We start from the raw sequence: 13975 nt of genomic DNA on the forward strand, positions 1-13975 counted from the left end.
AGTTATGGAGGCCTTCATTTTGCATCTTTGAAAGTAGGCTACGCAAACTCCAGCAGGGCACTGTGCGTGTTTGGACCATTGGTGTTTGCGCGAGGGGACGGTCTCAGGCCCAGAACAAAAGCGACTGCAAAACAAGCAACAAATGACACATTCATCAGGGTGAGGGATGCAGCTCCCGAGTACAGGCCTCGGAGCCAGCTGCTGCTCGTTACAGAACTGGATACCAGCCACGAGAGACAGGGCCTCACGTACAAAAGACGGACTGTTTGCTTTCTAGATTAATTTTTTCAGATGACAAACGAGACGGCGTGCGTGCTCGTCGAGGAGCTGGACGTCCGAGCTCGTCGGCCGGGGGACGTCGGAGCGGCCGCTTCTCGGACTGGGGCATTCAGAGACACCATCTTAAGTCACTGGATCCGTAAAGAACACAGAAACCCAAGCCTCGCTGCCCTCTCCTCAGGCTCTCCAGTAAACCCGCGCTCCACAAACGTCTGTTCGACAGCTGCAGCGTGCCCTGCTCCAAAAAACACGAGAGCGCCAACCTCCTAAACACAAGTATGTGGATGAGAGTCAGCTCCAACGGTCTGCAAACAACAGGCCTTTGAAAAGTATTTAAGCTCTGAAAGAATACTCTCAAGCTCTTGTTTAATTTTGCACAAACTCTTAAGACAACACTTTCTGTTTTAACTTGGACAAATGCGGCTTATTTGCAAATGAGAAAAGTCAAGAAGTGAGAACGTTTAACTCTAATTGGACCCTGACACGTCTCCGAGAAGGAAACTGTTGCGAGGGAAAATCATTTCAGATCACCAGCTACATTTTCTGCCGTGTTTAACGACCACCGGGCGAGGCACTGAAATTATTACACTTAAACAATTAATTCATGTTAGCTAGAGGCAGAGCACATGAATAGGCTCGTGCCCAAACATGCCTCTTGCGGAGTTTCAAATGGGATGTGAAAAGGTTTCCAGTCAAACCTGTTGAACAGGGCTCATGCGGTGAGGGGGGGGTGGGGTTTACAGGAACACGTTCAGCAAACTCTTCAGCGAGGGCGCGTTCTGATAAACTCTCAAACCACCTGTGCCTAAAGAATAATCCATCAATTACACGATCATGCATTTAAAACACTGAGTAGAAGTGTTTTTTTCTTGCCAACAAAGAGCTTCGCTTCTCATTCTGAATGACAGAAGCTCATTAAGTCGGTGACAAGAGACTGAGTCAAAGGCAGTGCACCTGGTCACATATGTACGCCTTCACTCACTGGATCTCATAATGGATGTCTGCACTAAGAGTTGTCACTCTGCGTCAGGGGGAGCTTCTTGCAGCTGCACAGATGGCTGGAAATTTCATCCAAGTGAAAAGAAACTGAAGAACTGAAGTAATGATTCATTAGGGAAAAAAGCAAATAAATTCATTCAAACTGCACATTTACCAATATCTGTGGTCAGGGAAACAGTCTCTTTTTTATGTAAACATGTTTCATAATTCTCATAAAAATCGATTCTTAAGCAAGAAACTGAAGCCGAGCCTCCCCTGCCCCGCTGAAGATCAAATTCCCTCAATTTCAGCTCATGTTTTTGTTCGCCACGACACCGTCTGACCTCCCGCTGACCTCATTTGGCCCCACCGCCACATGTTTCCATTCACCTGCATAAGAAACCACTCAGTATAAGCTTTTTTTTCTCAGGCATCACGTCAAACAAGCCATTATCTGCCGTCAACACGCGGAGCCAGGAAAGGAAGGGCCTGGAACCATTTTGGAAAGATTTCACGTGGAAATGCCCAGACTGCAGATTGAGCACGAGGGAAGCTGTGACAGCTCGCTGCGGAATCAGGTACCTGCAAAGTCATCCTTGGCATGCAGGTCAAGAAACAGAGGTATAACCCTCCCCGTCTTTACTTAAGAGGACTTTTCCACCCTGCAGCAAAACCAGCCAGAGAGAAATGTCTCAGGAATTCTGCAGCCAAAGTCGAATTAAGACTTAATTAAAACGCCCTTCAATTAAACCAAAAACTGACAAGTCTTGCTCTGCACTGCAGCCTTGAAAGAAAACTCTTAAGATCATAAAAAAATGTGGCAGAGGCATGCCACATACCAAACGGCATCACGTCGGGAGGCAGGAGGCCAGCGGCTTTGTTCGCCATCTTCAGAGTCATGTTACTGAAGTGCAGCACCCAAGGTGTTACAGATACAGACATGGTAGACCTGTAATTTGCCCGGCTGTCAGACTGCATGGTGGTAAATTACAGTATTCAGCCGGGATTATGGTCTTCAGCTCATCCAAAGTGAGGCTCAACATGCAGCCTCGCAGACGACAACTCATACATGAATGTGGACATAAATCAGCTTGTCTGTGTAAGCCATTTTAAAGAAGGGGAGGGTGAGCTAATTAAATATGTCATCCTTGCTCTTGTTGACCGGGAGTTGTGGCACAGAGGCAATCAATACTGAAAACTAAGAGAAGGGGACAGAAAGGGCTTCATTGTGTTTTAGTAGAAGCAGGGGGTTTGTTAAATATGCTTTTGTTTAGTGGTTTGCGCAGCAGTCAGTCTGGTAAAGGCCAAAAAAAATAATATGTTGGAATTAGTTTAATACTTAAAGGGGAACTACTGTTTTTTACAACTTGGACCTTATTTCTGGCATAAAATTTGATCGTTTACTCACCCACATAACTTTTGTGTAATTTGTAGTCGTTGGGGAGATATTTAGATCTGCGTGTATCCATATAGTGGGAGTGACTGGGGCACCGAAACGCAGCCTCTAAATAACGCATTATCTGCTGCGAAACTTGTTCAATTCACCAATATTTTGTTATCGTACGCTAGTGCTATTACCCGTTGAGTCTGGAGTTACCCGTTATCATCATCCGGGGTCTGTAGGTCAATCTACAGATGATCGCAACGGTCTGCTTGTTTACCTGTAATTTGCTACTGCTGTGGTTCGTCCACAACCTCAGAATCGGAAAAATATTCGGCCATGTTGCAAAAAACTAGTTTCAAATTACAGGTAAACAGAAACCGGTTGATTAGAACAGGTAACTCCGGACTCAACGGACATATCACTAGCGTACGATAACAAAATATTGGAGTTTCGCGGCAGATAATGCGTTATTTACAGGCTGCGTTTCCGGTGCCCCATTCACTCCCACTATATGGATATACACAGATCTAAATATCTCCCGAATGACTACAAATTACACGAAAGTTATATGGGTGAGTAAACGATCGTATTTTATGCCAGAAATAAGGTCCAGGTTGTAAAAAACAAAGGGATTTTTCTTATTTATAGGTTATTTTGCTTTTACGTTACCGGTCCGGCCCACCTTGAGAACAAATTAGGCTGTATGTGGCCCCCCGACTAAAATGCCTCTGCTATAAATGATTTTAATTTTCCGGTTAGCTCGCCCTACGTCCAGAGCGGAAACTCTCAGAAAACTTTACGTCACTGTCACGATTCAAACTCATCTGTTGCATTTGTACGAGCATGCATCCAACAGGTGGCCAGGTGATGCAGCAAAGTGTCATTTACTGGGGGGGTGTCGGTTAGATAGAGGCCGTCTTTGTCTCTCTTTAGGGAGCATTCCACAGCCTTAGAAGAAATAAACCATCCTCGCTGCTTTACGACTGTGTTTGTGTTGTCAGGCGGCCAGGAGATCTCGCGGACCCTCCAGAGAGAGAGAGAGAGAGGTCTCGAATTGGGCCAAAAAAGAAAGTATATCAAAAAACCCACACACATGCAGGGAGATGTTAAGAGTTTTGTTGACCTAGAGGGGGTCGGGGGGGGGGGGGGGGGCTGCTTTGCCCTGTGTCAGATTCACCCACAGGCCTGTGGACAAAGGGCCGCTCTGAGAAGTGGAGGAGGGCTCACGCCTTAAACAGGGCTGCTCTTTTCATTTGTGATCACTGGCGGTAAATCAGTTCTGTCTCGCGGCGAGCCGGGTAAAGAAGGCTCCATTCACCGCGGCCAGAGCCGAGGTGGAAGATGTGGTTCAGGTCCTTGATACGGTGGGATACCACCCCCCCCCCAAAAAAAAGAGACACAAATACAGGAAACAGAGACGCAGGCCCACCCCAGAGTCGCACCGTTTCCTGAAAGTGTAGCTTTTATTATGGAACAGCAGCGGAGTTTGCAATGACTTATCTATACACTGTGGGCTATGCTACGGATTACTTTTAGCTCGAGAACATGAGCAAATGTGTCATTTGAGGAAGGAAATGAGTAAAGCCCCCCCCCCCATCAAAATGCCTCACAGGATGAAGTGTCTTTTTTAACGGCCACGCTCTCCTGTAACATTCCTCAGACTGAGGGAGGGACAGGACCGTGTTAATTAAAGCTGTGATTCATAACCATGAGGGGCTTTTATGTGGTTATATGGTGTGGCTGTTTTCCAGCTTTTCTTTTTTTTTTTTTGGTGCCTGTAGAACCTCCTTAACGCTGGCCAAGTGGCCTGTAGACACTACTAAGAATAAAACTGAGGAAAATGATTATGCCTTTTTTTTTTTTTTTTTACGATAGTGGGAATCAAACTAATTGAAGTTGCTGTAACTCTGAAGAGGAGGAACATGTTGGTTTAAAAGGGAGACAATGACACCGCGCTACTGCGACAAAGCCGTACCTTCTCCTCATCCCTCGCTCTAGTTGGCATCTCTCTCTAAGTCCTAAACACAGCCTGCACGAGGTTTTGTTTTGCATTTCCTTTACACCGCGCGGTATCATTGTCATCTACCTCTGTCTGTATTCGAGGATTAGTCATGAGGTGCTTCCACGCGGGAGGAGATTTGAGCAGCAGTGCTCTGTTCACTCTGATTATATCTGATCTTAACAGGTGCTTTCTTTTTTTACCTCGGTGCAGGGCTGCTTTCTGATAGCTGGCAGTATTTTTAATCCAGTTAGAAGTTGGTTGAAGGGCAGAATTTGTTAAAAGATTCAGAATATTATTTCTTGTTAAAATAAAATATTACATAAATGGAAAAAGAAAATTACCATTTGTTATTTGATTATCTACTTCAATAATTGGTCTAGTAACACTGCAATCAAACTCTCTGCATTTGTCGTTAACAGGAATATTTTCAGGGGTTTTACACCGATCAGCCACAACATTAAGACTACTGACAGGAGAAGTAAATAACATTGACCATCTTGTGATAATTCAGTGTTCTGCTGGGAAACTTTTGGACCTGGCATTCATTGGTGTAGATGTTACTTAGACATGTAGCACCCACCTAGACCAGACCAGGCACCCCCACCCCATAGCAATGACACTCCTTGATGGCTGCAGCCATCCCCAGCAAGATGCAGCCACAAAAACACTTTAGGAACAACTAAAAAAAAAACAACATGAAGAACAGCACAAGGTGTTGACCTGGCCTCCAAATTCACTAGATCCCAAACTGATCAAGTATCTGTGGGATGATCCACAGAGGCCCCTCCCTTCAAAAGCCCCAGCCCCCCCCACTAACAACATTATGTTGCCAGACACCACAGGACACCCTCAGAAGGCCCATGTCCATTCTCTGATGAGTCTGAAACTGTTTTTGAGGCACAAGGGAGACCTGCACAATATTAGGAAGGTGGTCATAATGTTATGCCTGTGACCTTAGATGACCTTTTCAATTTGAAAACAGGAAAGCAGGTCATTTCTATTTCTGGCGTTATTTGAAGCTGCTAGTCACAAGCACTCTTTGAACACCTAAACCTAACACAATTAAATATCAATATCATATTAATTCACTACAGTTGAGGTCAGTTAGTTTGTGGCCGACTGGTTTAATCCTTTGCACTTTCAAAAATGGAAATTCCTCCCTCACTAATAGAAATAATTACCAGCCTCTTCTAACTGGACACTCTTAAGTATTCTGTGCAGTAGTGGCTACACAAACCCACCGCTTGATAAACAGTGACTTTGACAAGCATGAATCATAAACAATACCTGGCAGATGGTCGCTATTACAGTTCAGTGATGCCTCCACGCGATAAAAAAAGATCACACACACTAGGCTGGATCAAACGCTACGAGGGGATTACGATTAAAACGAGCTGGTAATTATTTCAGCGAGGCCCGTATGCAAAGTGATTTCTGCCCCTCCATCCAAAGTAAGCCAGCACTTGAATAACAAACCTGGGTGATTTGGAAGTGGAGGCGACACGGGAGGCCAAGACAAAACATCTGTCAGTTTTATCATCTTTACAAATGAGAATACGATGATGGATCGAGGTGTGAGCCGTTAAAAAAATAAATACATGCACGTCTGAAAGGCTGTTTCTATTTAAACACCCGTCCCCTCCAGTCTCCCACCTCCACCCCGCCCTCTCTCCCTTTTCCCTTGCTCCGCCGTCTGCCCGAGGCCTTGTTAAATTGGCACAGGCTCTACCCGGCTCCCCACCAAAATCGCTGCCTAAGTGTTTCCACTCTGCAACCCCTATCATGCCCTTACAGTAGCGCAGCTCATAGCGGGGGTAAGCACAGGGGAAAGCTAGCTTTGCCTCCACACGGGAAATAATGAAGCGCCGCTGCTTGAGGTCGGTTTTTCCGCACGACCTCCATCTCAAGACAGATATTTTAATCCGAGCTGAGATAATAGAGGATGTCTGACTCTTAATCAAACCTGAGTGATCATATAATGTGAGTCAGCCAGGGGGATACTGTGCAAAATTCTTGTACTCCTCCGCGCAAACAGACCAGTCTTTGTTTGCGAGGCATTAGCCGAGCGGATGCGAGTGAGGCATTCTGCAGCAGAAGTCTGTATGCCTCCTTCTTCCTGCTCGGTCTCAGAGGTGTTGAAAACTTCCCAAAGCACATTCCACTCCGAGACAGACACAAGGAATAACAGTTGAGTAAGGAACGAGGAATTCAGAGTTTTTTTTTTTTTTTTTTTTCGTTTTTTTTTTGCTCCTGGGGAGAAAATAAAATACAAGGCATTTCAGCCAATGTAGTTGCTATGAATCAGACTCAAGAGAATGAAATCAAAGATAAAAGAAAATCCTTTCAGACGTTTTAAGAGTAGCTGACCAGACTTCTGGCCCAGCTAGTTTCCTTCAGTGTGACCTTGTGGTTAAGGGTCATTCTGCAAACTTTATCGACACTGTATTTACAAAACCACAGAGTTCCCATCACCACACACAAGAGCATACTGGGAAAACCACTCACCCTCCACCCCAGATAAGGTTTATTCTAGTCGGGCTTGTTAGCTAGCAGCTAGTCAGTTAATAGACTGCTCCATCTGGGACAGTACCTCCTGATTTCGTTCACCGTACCTCCTCACCTGCGTTAAGCATGTCACAGTTTTCTCAGACATCATCATCAGCATCATCAAGGACAACCCAACAAACAAAGGCAACTGGACGTTTCACTCCTTATCCAAGAAGCTTCTTCACTCCAAAGAGCGACTGGAGGTGCAGAAATTCAGAATTTTCTATTGGAATTATTATTTTGTTTTGCAAAACATAAATGCACAACCACTGCCACTTGCATGTGTAGAACTAAAACTGTAATTCTGTGCATGTTGGTGTAATTATTTGGCATGCTATTTTAATCCATGCATAGATTTTTGCTTGTGTTTTTAGTCACAATATTATCAGGAAATGCACAGGAATGTTTTTTAAAATTTCAACCTGGAGACTGTATAAATGTCCTAGGCTAGCTATGTAGCAGGTTAGCTAAACCATTGCTACAGTACCTCTCAAGTTAACTGTCTAAAGCTATTAAGCTAAATTCCTACATTTATTTCTGTTTCTATTTGTTGTGCATTTGTTCATATGCAAATTAAATGTTGTTCATTTTTTCACTTTTATTTTATTTTACTAGACTTTTACTTTTATTTTATTTTCATTTTATTTTACTAGATTTTTACTTTTATTTTACTAGATTTTTACTTTTATTTTATTTTATTTTACTAGATTTTTACTTATATTTTATTTTACTAGATTTTTACTTATATTTTATGTTATTTTACTAGATTTTTACTTATATTTTATTTCATTTTTAATTTATTCGATTGTTATTTTATTGTATTTATTTTTTTATTTTCATAGTGGTTGTCGAGTGTTTTTTTTTGTTTTTGTTTTTGGCATGTGCAGCTGAGCTACTGTGACCATGCAATTTCCCTTGTGGATGAATAAAGTCTGTCTAAGTCTAACCTATTTATTGCAGTCCAGGACTTTATGGAGGTTTTGAGGACTTGGAGCATGAGGGAGGTCAAGGTGAAGAAAAAATACTGCTGCAAAATCCTCACTCTGCCTAATTCACAATCTAGCATCTTAGACTAGTTGGACAAATATTCTAACAAGGAGCAACAGCCAAGGTTGTTAGCGTGAGTCAGACTTCAGTATCTTAAATTCCTTCAGACATCTTGAAAGTAGTGGACAAAACCTCTGGCCCAGCGAGCTTCCTTCGGTATGACCCTGTGGTTAAAGGTCATTTCTCAAACTTTATCGACACAAAACCACAAAGTTCCCACCACCACAGACCAGAGTATACTGGGAAACCCACACAACCTCCACCCCAGACAAAATAGGCCGCTCATATAAAATAAGAGTTGGCTTTGCACACAGCGTGAAAGTGGAGTCTTTTGGCAGGTCACTGCCATCTCTAACTTGTAAACAATATGGAGGATATTTTTAGTGGACACTTGGCCTCAATTTGATACTCTGCAGTCCTTTAGTCTATTTTAAGCCCAGTGCTGCGTGAATAAGGAGCATACACGGTGCCACATTCATAATAAGGCCAATGGAAGATAGGGTAAGTGGGTGAGTGTGTTTGTGTGCGAGTCTACATCTTCCGTCTATGTGTGAGGAGTAGAAAAAAAAAAAAAGCCGGTCTTGCAGAAGAATTTCCAGCCCTGAACTAAAAGCGGAAGACTGCATCTAGACAAAACAAAGAGGCAGCTAAAAGCATTAGCGAAAGGGAAAGGTCAGGGCTTATTGTAGTTCTGTAGCAGCACCTCAATGCACAAACTCAACGAATCACTGAAATAATAAAAGCATTATATCCAGAGCGGCATGTTCACAGAGACACGGCGAGTTTGCGTCCAAAAGAATAGGAAAAACAATCACATATGTCCTTCACTTATTTCAAACAAGGGCATCACATCTGATGTGCGAGCTCGTCTCTGTTCTCCTTTTCAAAAAGAGATTCATTTTTAAATTGCTGGGCAGTCGGACTCAAGAGCTCAACAAAAGCTTGGCCGCCACCAGAAAGGCAGTGAAAAGGGAGCCAGTCCAAAAAGAAAAAAGAAAAAGGAGGAAAGAAAGAAGATAACTGCTATTTATCAGATTGTTCCAAGATGAAATTCCCTTCAAACCATATCAAAAATAAAGAGAACAGACAGCTCATCAGCTACAAACATGAGAGGAGAAAAAGCAAACGGGACGTCACAGAACTCGCCAAGATACTCCGAGATAAAAAATTCCCATTAGCATTTACATCTGTAGCATATGCCTTATATATATTCCCCCGCCGAGTCCGCTGTCAAGTTAATGTGCAGCCCAAATAAAATGTGACGATTTAAATCTATGGTCTGGGCCAGACGCAGCAGACAGCACACGCAGGATAGACCAGAAAATAAGATTTAATGCAAATTGCTGCTGAAAGGAAATCAAATATAAAACTTCTTCCATCTGCGTTGTTTGTGGCCTAAAAGTTTTGGAAAATGCTGCGAGGACGCTCTATACTGCACTCTGATACCGACCCAGAATCTAATGTACCACGGGCACCCACGTGAAAGCTTTGATGTTAGAGGAAAGCGTGGGTGGGCATGTCGTTGCAATTACAAAGTGGGCAGCTCGCACCACAGTTGGTTTGTTGAATGAGATGCGTGACGCCCACAAACGGCTCAGAGTGAGTTTCTGGTGTCCTGAAATTCAACTCTCCTCTCACTGCCGCTGTCGCCACTGATCAGATCTACGCCGATCTGAGCTGCACTCACAGCAGCCTGACACCCACACTTAAGATTTCACTTAATCTCCAAGACGGGAGCCAATCATGTACAACCTCTTTTCAAACGATAGCGCCGAGCTCAAACGTAAACACGTGCCAATCACTTTAACAAGAGACAGGTGCTCTGACAGAGGTGGAATGCAATACTGTCAATTGTTTTATGTGTTTAGGCCAGCACCTAATAATTAATTAGCGAGGTAATTTGTTCATATGAAATTCTCCAGAGTCTATTTTGAGAATATTGGAAAACCTGGGTTCGCAGAACGGCTGACATTTCCAAAATCACTGCAATGATTAATTAATTAACATAATAATTGCTGATTAATTTTTGTGGTGGTTTACCTATTGATTAACTGACTAATTGTTTCAGCTCTAATCTTCTGGCACAGCACAATTCACGAGAAACCTTACAGGCAACCTTTAGACCCCTCAACTGTAAACTGCACAGCTAATCTGCTGCATCTAGTGTGGACATTGTTGCCTACACAGCTTGTTCGTTTAACTCCTAGCACACCTGCAAAATATCACTGCAATCTACTGCCAAAAAGTAAACACATCGCCCACCATAAGCCAAGTGCTGGTCAAACTTATTGTTGGAGCTACATATGAAAGAAGAACGCCTACACACAACAACAACTCACACATGCATAGAAATTTGTAGCATGGCTAATTGCTAAGCTAGTTGTTATACAAAAGCTTCTTTTAAATCTTTTAAACAAATTAGCAGGTTAGCTAATAGATTGCTAAAGAACTTTTTACGCCAACTAGCTTCCTAAAGGAACACATAAGGCTAGCACAGCTAATTTGAAGCTAACAAGCATACCTTGCAACTGTAGAAGAAGAAAAACACTGCTCTTGGCTCACAAGCTAGCATCTTTGGCTAGTTAGGTAAATACTCCAACAACAAGCAATTTGTGAGCATGGCTACTTGTGCTTGAAAAAAACCCCAAAAACATTAAGCTAACCTCATATGCCTGACTTGAGTGTCAGACTGAATTCCACCAGGTTCGTAGCAGGTTTTATGCTAACTAGCTAACCTTGGCTACTTCTAAGCTAACAAGCTAACCCTATTTTCATATATTTATGCAAATATGGGAGTTCATCGTGAGAAATGCTATTGTTGGCTGTGTGGAAACTTAAACACACAAATGTAATGCACAAACTAGCATCTTAGACTAGTTAGCTAAATATCCAAAAACGAGCCGTTTCCTAGTGTAGCTACTTTCTACTTGGAAAAACAATAATCGCTATACAAAATTTACTACCTAAGTTTTGTTTAATTATTACAGAAAATGTGGCAGGTTAGCTTTTCAGCTAACTTGCGATCTTTGGGAGCATGCCTAATTTGAAGCTAGTAAACTAGCCGTATTTTATGTTGATGACTTATGAGCAAGAAAACCACCATAAATTCTCACAAGGCCTAATTTAATGAACACATTTCTATAACACTAAAACATGACAGAATTGCTAGATGAAGATTATAGTTAACGCTACAGTTGTTTTGGGGACATTGGCGGGTCACTGCACTGCCATTTACGCAGAGGTAGAAGAAAAAACATCAAGTTTGTTCAACCTTAAACCTGGCTTCAAGCATCTCCTCAGTACTGAGCAGTGAACAGTGCCACTAATTTGTCTGCAGGGATATTACGCAACGGTGACGAGGTGAGCCGAGGGCATGAGGAGCTCCTACATTCAGTGGAAAGGTAGAGGTGGTAACGCATATCATCGTGAGCCTGCGGAGGAGACATCCTCCCACACAGTCAGGTTCTTGATTAATGCTACGCCAGCTCATCACCACGGAGCAGGCTGCTGGCCTGACAAGGGGATAATAGCAGCTGGTATGGAACAGTGTCATCGGACAGGGAAGCGCTGCGACTCTTTCCGAGGTCTGCAGTGGTGACCCTAATCTCTCCAGGCATGTCGTGATGTTGGAAGGCCTTTTACATGTGTGGAATTTAAAAGGCCGTGACAGAAAAGGAACCAAGCTGCAGGCTTTGTTTGTAACAGCATTTTCGGGTGAAATGTATCATATTAGGACAGAGAAATAGCTGCTGTCGAGCAGAAACAAGCACGAAGCAGTGGCGACGAATGCAAATATGATCTAATGTATGAAACTGCCTCAGTTCAGATGTAATAAAGACCTCACAGGGATTTTGACAATGATGTATGGATTTTTTTTTAAAAAATGCTAGATTTAAAACCGTAAAGGAAATTGCCTTTTCACTGATGTCCTTAATTGGGTACTGAGCAAAGCCAGACTGTTTACCTGTGAAGAGTTTGGTGATGGCCTTGTTCTGTCGTCTCGCGGAGCAGATGAGCAACAGCCAGGGAGGCAGGAACTCGTGGTGACTGGCCAGAAGCTCAGCGATGGTCCTGGCAGAACCAGGGGAGGACCTCTGCTCCCCTTCACCCAGCTGACAGCCCTCATCGATGGAGTCCACAAGCAGGAAGAGGGCCTGCTGAGGAGGCTTCGCACTCAGGAGAGGCAAGAGGACGCACCTGAGGGAAGAAGGAGGCAAGTGTTATCATGTATTCATCTCTTTGTGTTGCATTAATGAGTAACAAAAGTGTAGATTCACACAATTCCCATACGCCTGCAGCTTTTTTTGTCCATCTTACAATCCAAACTATTCAGTATGAACCAAATATTAATTGTTTTTCCTTGATTAGCAATTAAATTGATGAACAAATAGTCAAAATACTTATCTGTCAACAAACTCAGGTGTTTCAGTACACCTCTAAATATCAGCAGGCTAGCTATTAGCCTACTAGTTAGCCTATTAAGGTAGTTAGCTAAACATTCCAACGAGTAGCAAAATATGCTAGTATGGCTAATTTCTAAATAAAAAAATAAACTAACCTGGCCCTTATACGTCGCTTAAGTCTCAAATTTGCTTTGGTTGAATATTTAAGAAAATTAATCAGGTTAGCTAAAATATGGGAACAGGGCTATTTAAGTTAGCTAGCTTCCCTAGGGAGCATAGGCTAGCACGGCTAATTTGAAGCTAACAAGCTAACCTAGTTAATGTGGTGTGACTTTTTTTATTTCCCTACGTTCCTGCCATCTCTCAGTGTGCTGAAAAATTAAATATTAACCTGCACAGCAAAGACGCCACTGCAGCATAAACCTAATCCTACTAGTTTGTCTGGTATGACGCAACATCGGTACAACAACAACACAAGGCTGCGACCAACAAGAGAGTGCTTTTCTTGAGGCACGCCAATCTCAGCTCATCAGTTTCAACTGGGAGAGAGTGTAGGCGTTTAAATATGTCTCCATCCAACACAAATTGGACCCATTAACAGTCCCACTGTTGATGATCTGAGCTCAGAGACACATCCAGAGCAGATGCAGTCATTGTAATTCAGTGGGCCTTTTTGCTGGACGGAAAAAAAAAAAATAAATTAAAGAAAATACTTTGTCCTAGAGCTAAACACTCAGCCTTGATATTAAAGATGTGCAGAGAAATGTTTAGCAAATTTCATGACATCTAAACATGCAGGATATTTTTCAAGTATCCACAAATCTCCCTGCAACATTAATATTGATGCCTCGCCATGAATACCCATTAAAACCAGCCCCGTGGCATCCGATGATAAAACAAACACAGCCGACTGTGTCGAGCATCGCATCAATACCCAGCGGAGAGCAACATTTTAAACGCCACGTTGACCTTTTATCAACGCAGAACTGCCACCCAGACGTGGAATCTACTTGCTCCAGCGCTAATAAGTAACTTCACACATAAAGGCTCACTGAAGCGAGGCAGCAATTTTTTTTTCCCCTTTTCTCTTCAGTGGAGTCGTGTTTGCGCTCGGCTCCACCGTGACTGCCACCAACAGTTTAAAGCCCGCCCTAACACGTCCATTTGGGAAAATGTCATCCCCCAAGACTCATAAAATGACTTCCAGCTCAACTGGCTGCGATAAAGGATCTGATGATTTCATATTAGTGACATTTTAATCAAGGTCTAGGTTGATTAAACATTTAAAAATGGGTTTAACAAATCAATTAATCCACATAAAAACTTGATTCAAGA

The 13975-nt window shown here is 42.9% G+C and overlaps 1 protein-coding gene across 2 annotated transcripts in view; it reads right to left on the minus strand.

Moving 5' to 3' along the window:
* The window catches only part of ankrd50 (ankyrin repeat domain 50), a 42154-nt gene that overhangs the window by 14381 nt on the left and 13798 nt on the right, over nucleotides 1–13975 (minus strand). For both annotated transcript variants that reach the window (XM_084549848.1, XM_084549847.1), the window contains exon 3: nucleotides 12202–12434. In XM_084549848.1, the coding sequence (XP_084405974.1) occupies nucleotides 12202–12434 (233 nt within the window). The remainder of the gene's footprint in view (nucleotides 1–12201; nucleotides 12435–13975) is intronic.

This window comes from Chelon labrosus (assembly GCF_963514085.1).
Source record: "Chelon labrosus genome assembly, chromosome: 8".
Lineage (NCBI taxonomy): Eukaryota > Metazoa > Chordata > Actinopteri > Mugiliformes > Mugilidae > Chelon > Chelon labrosus.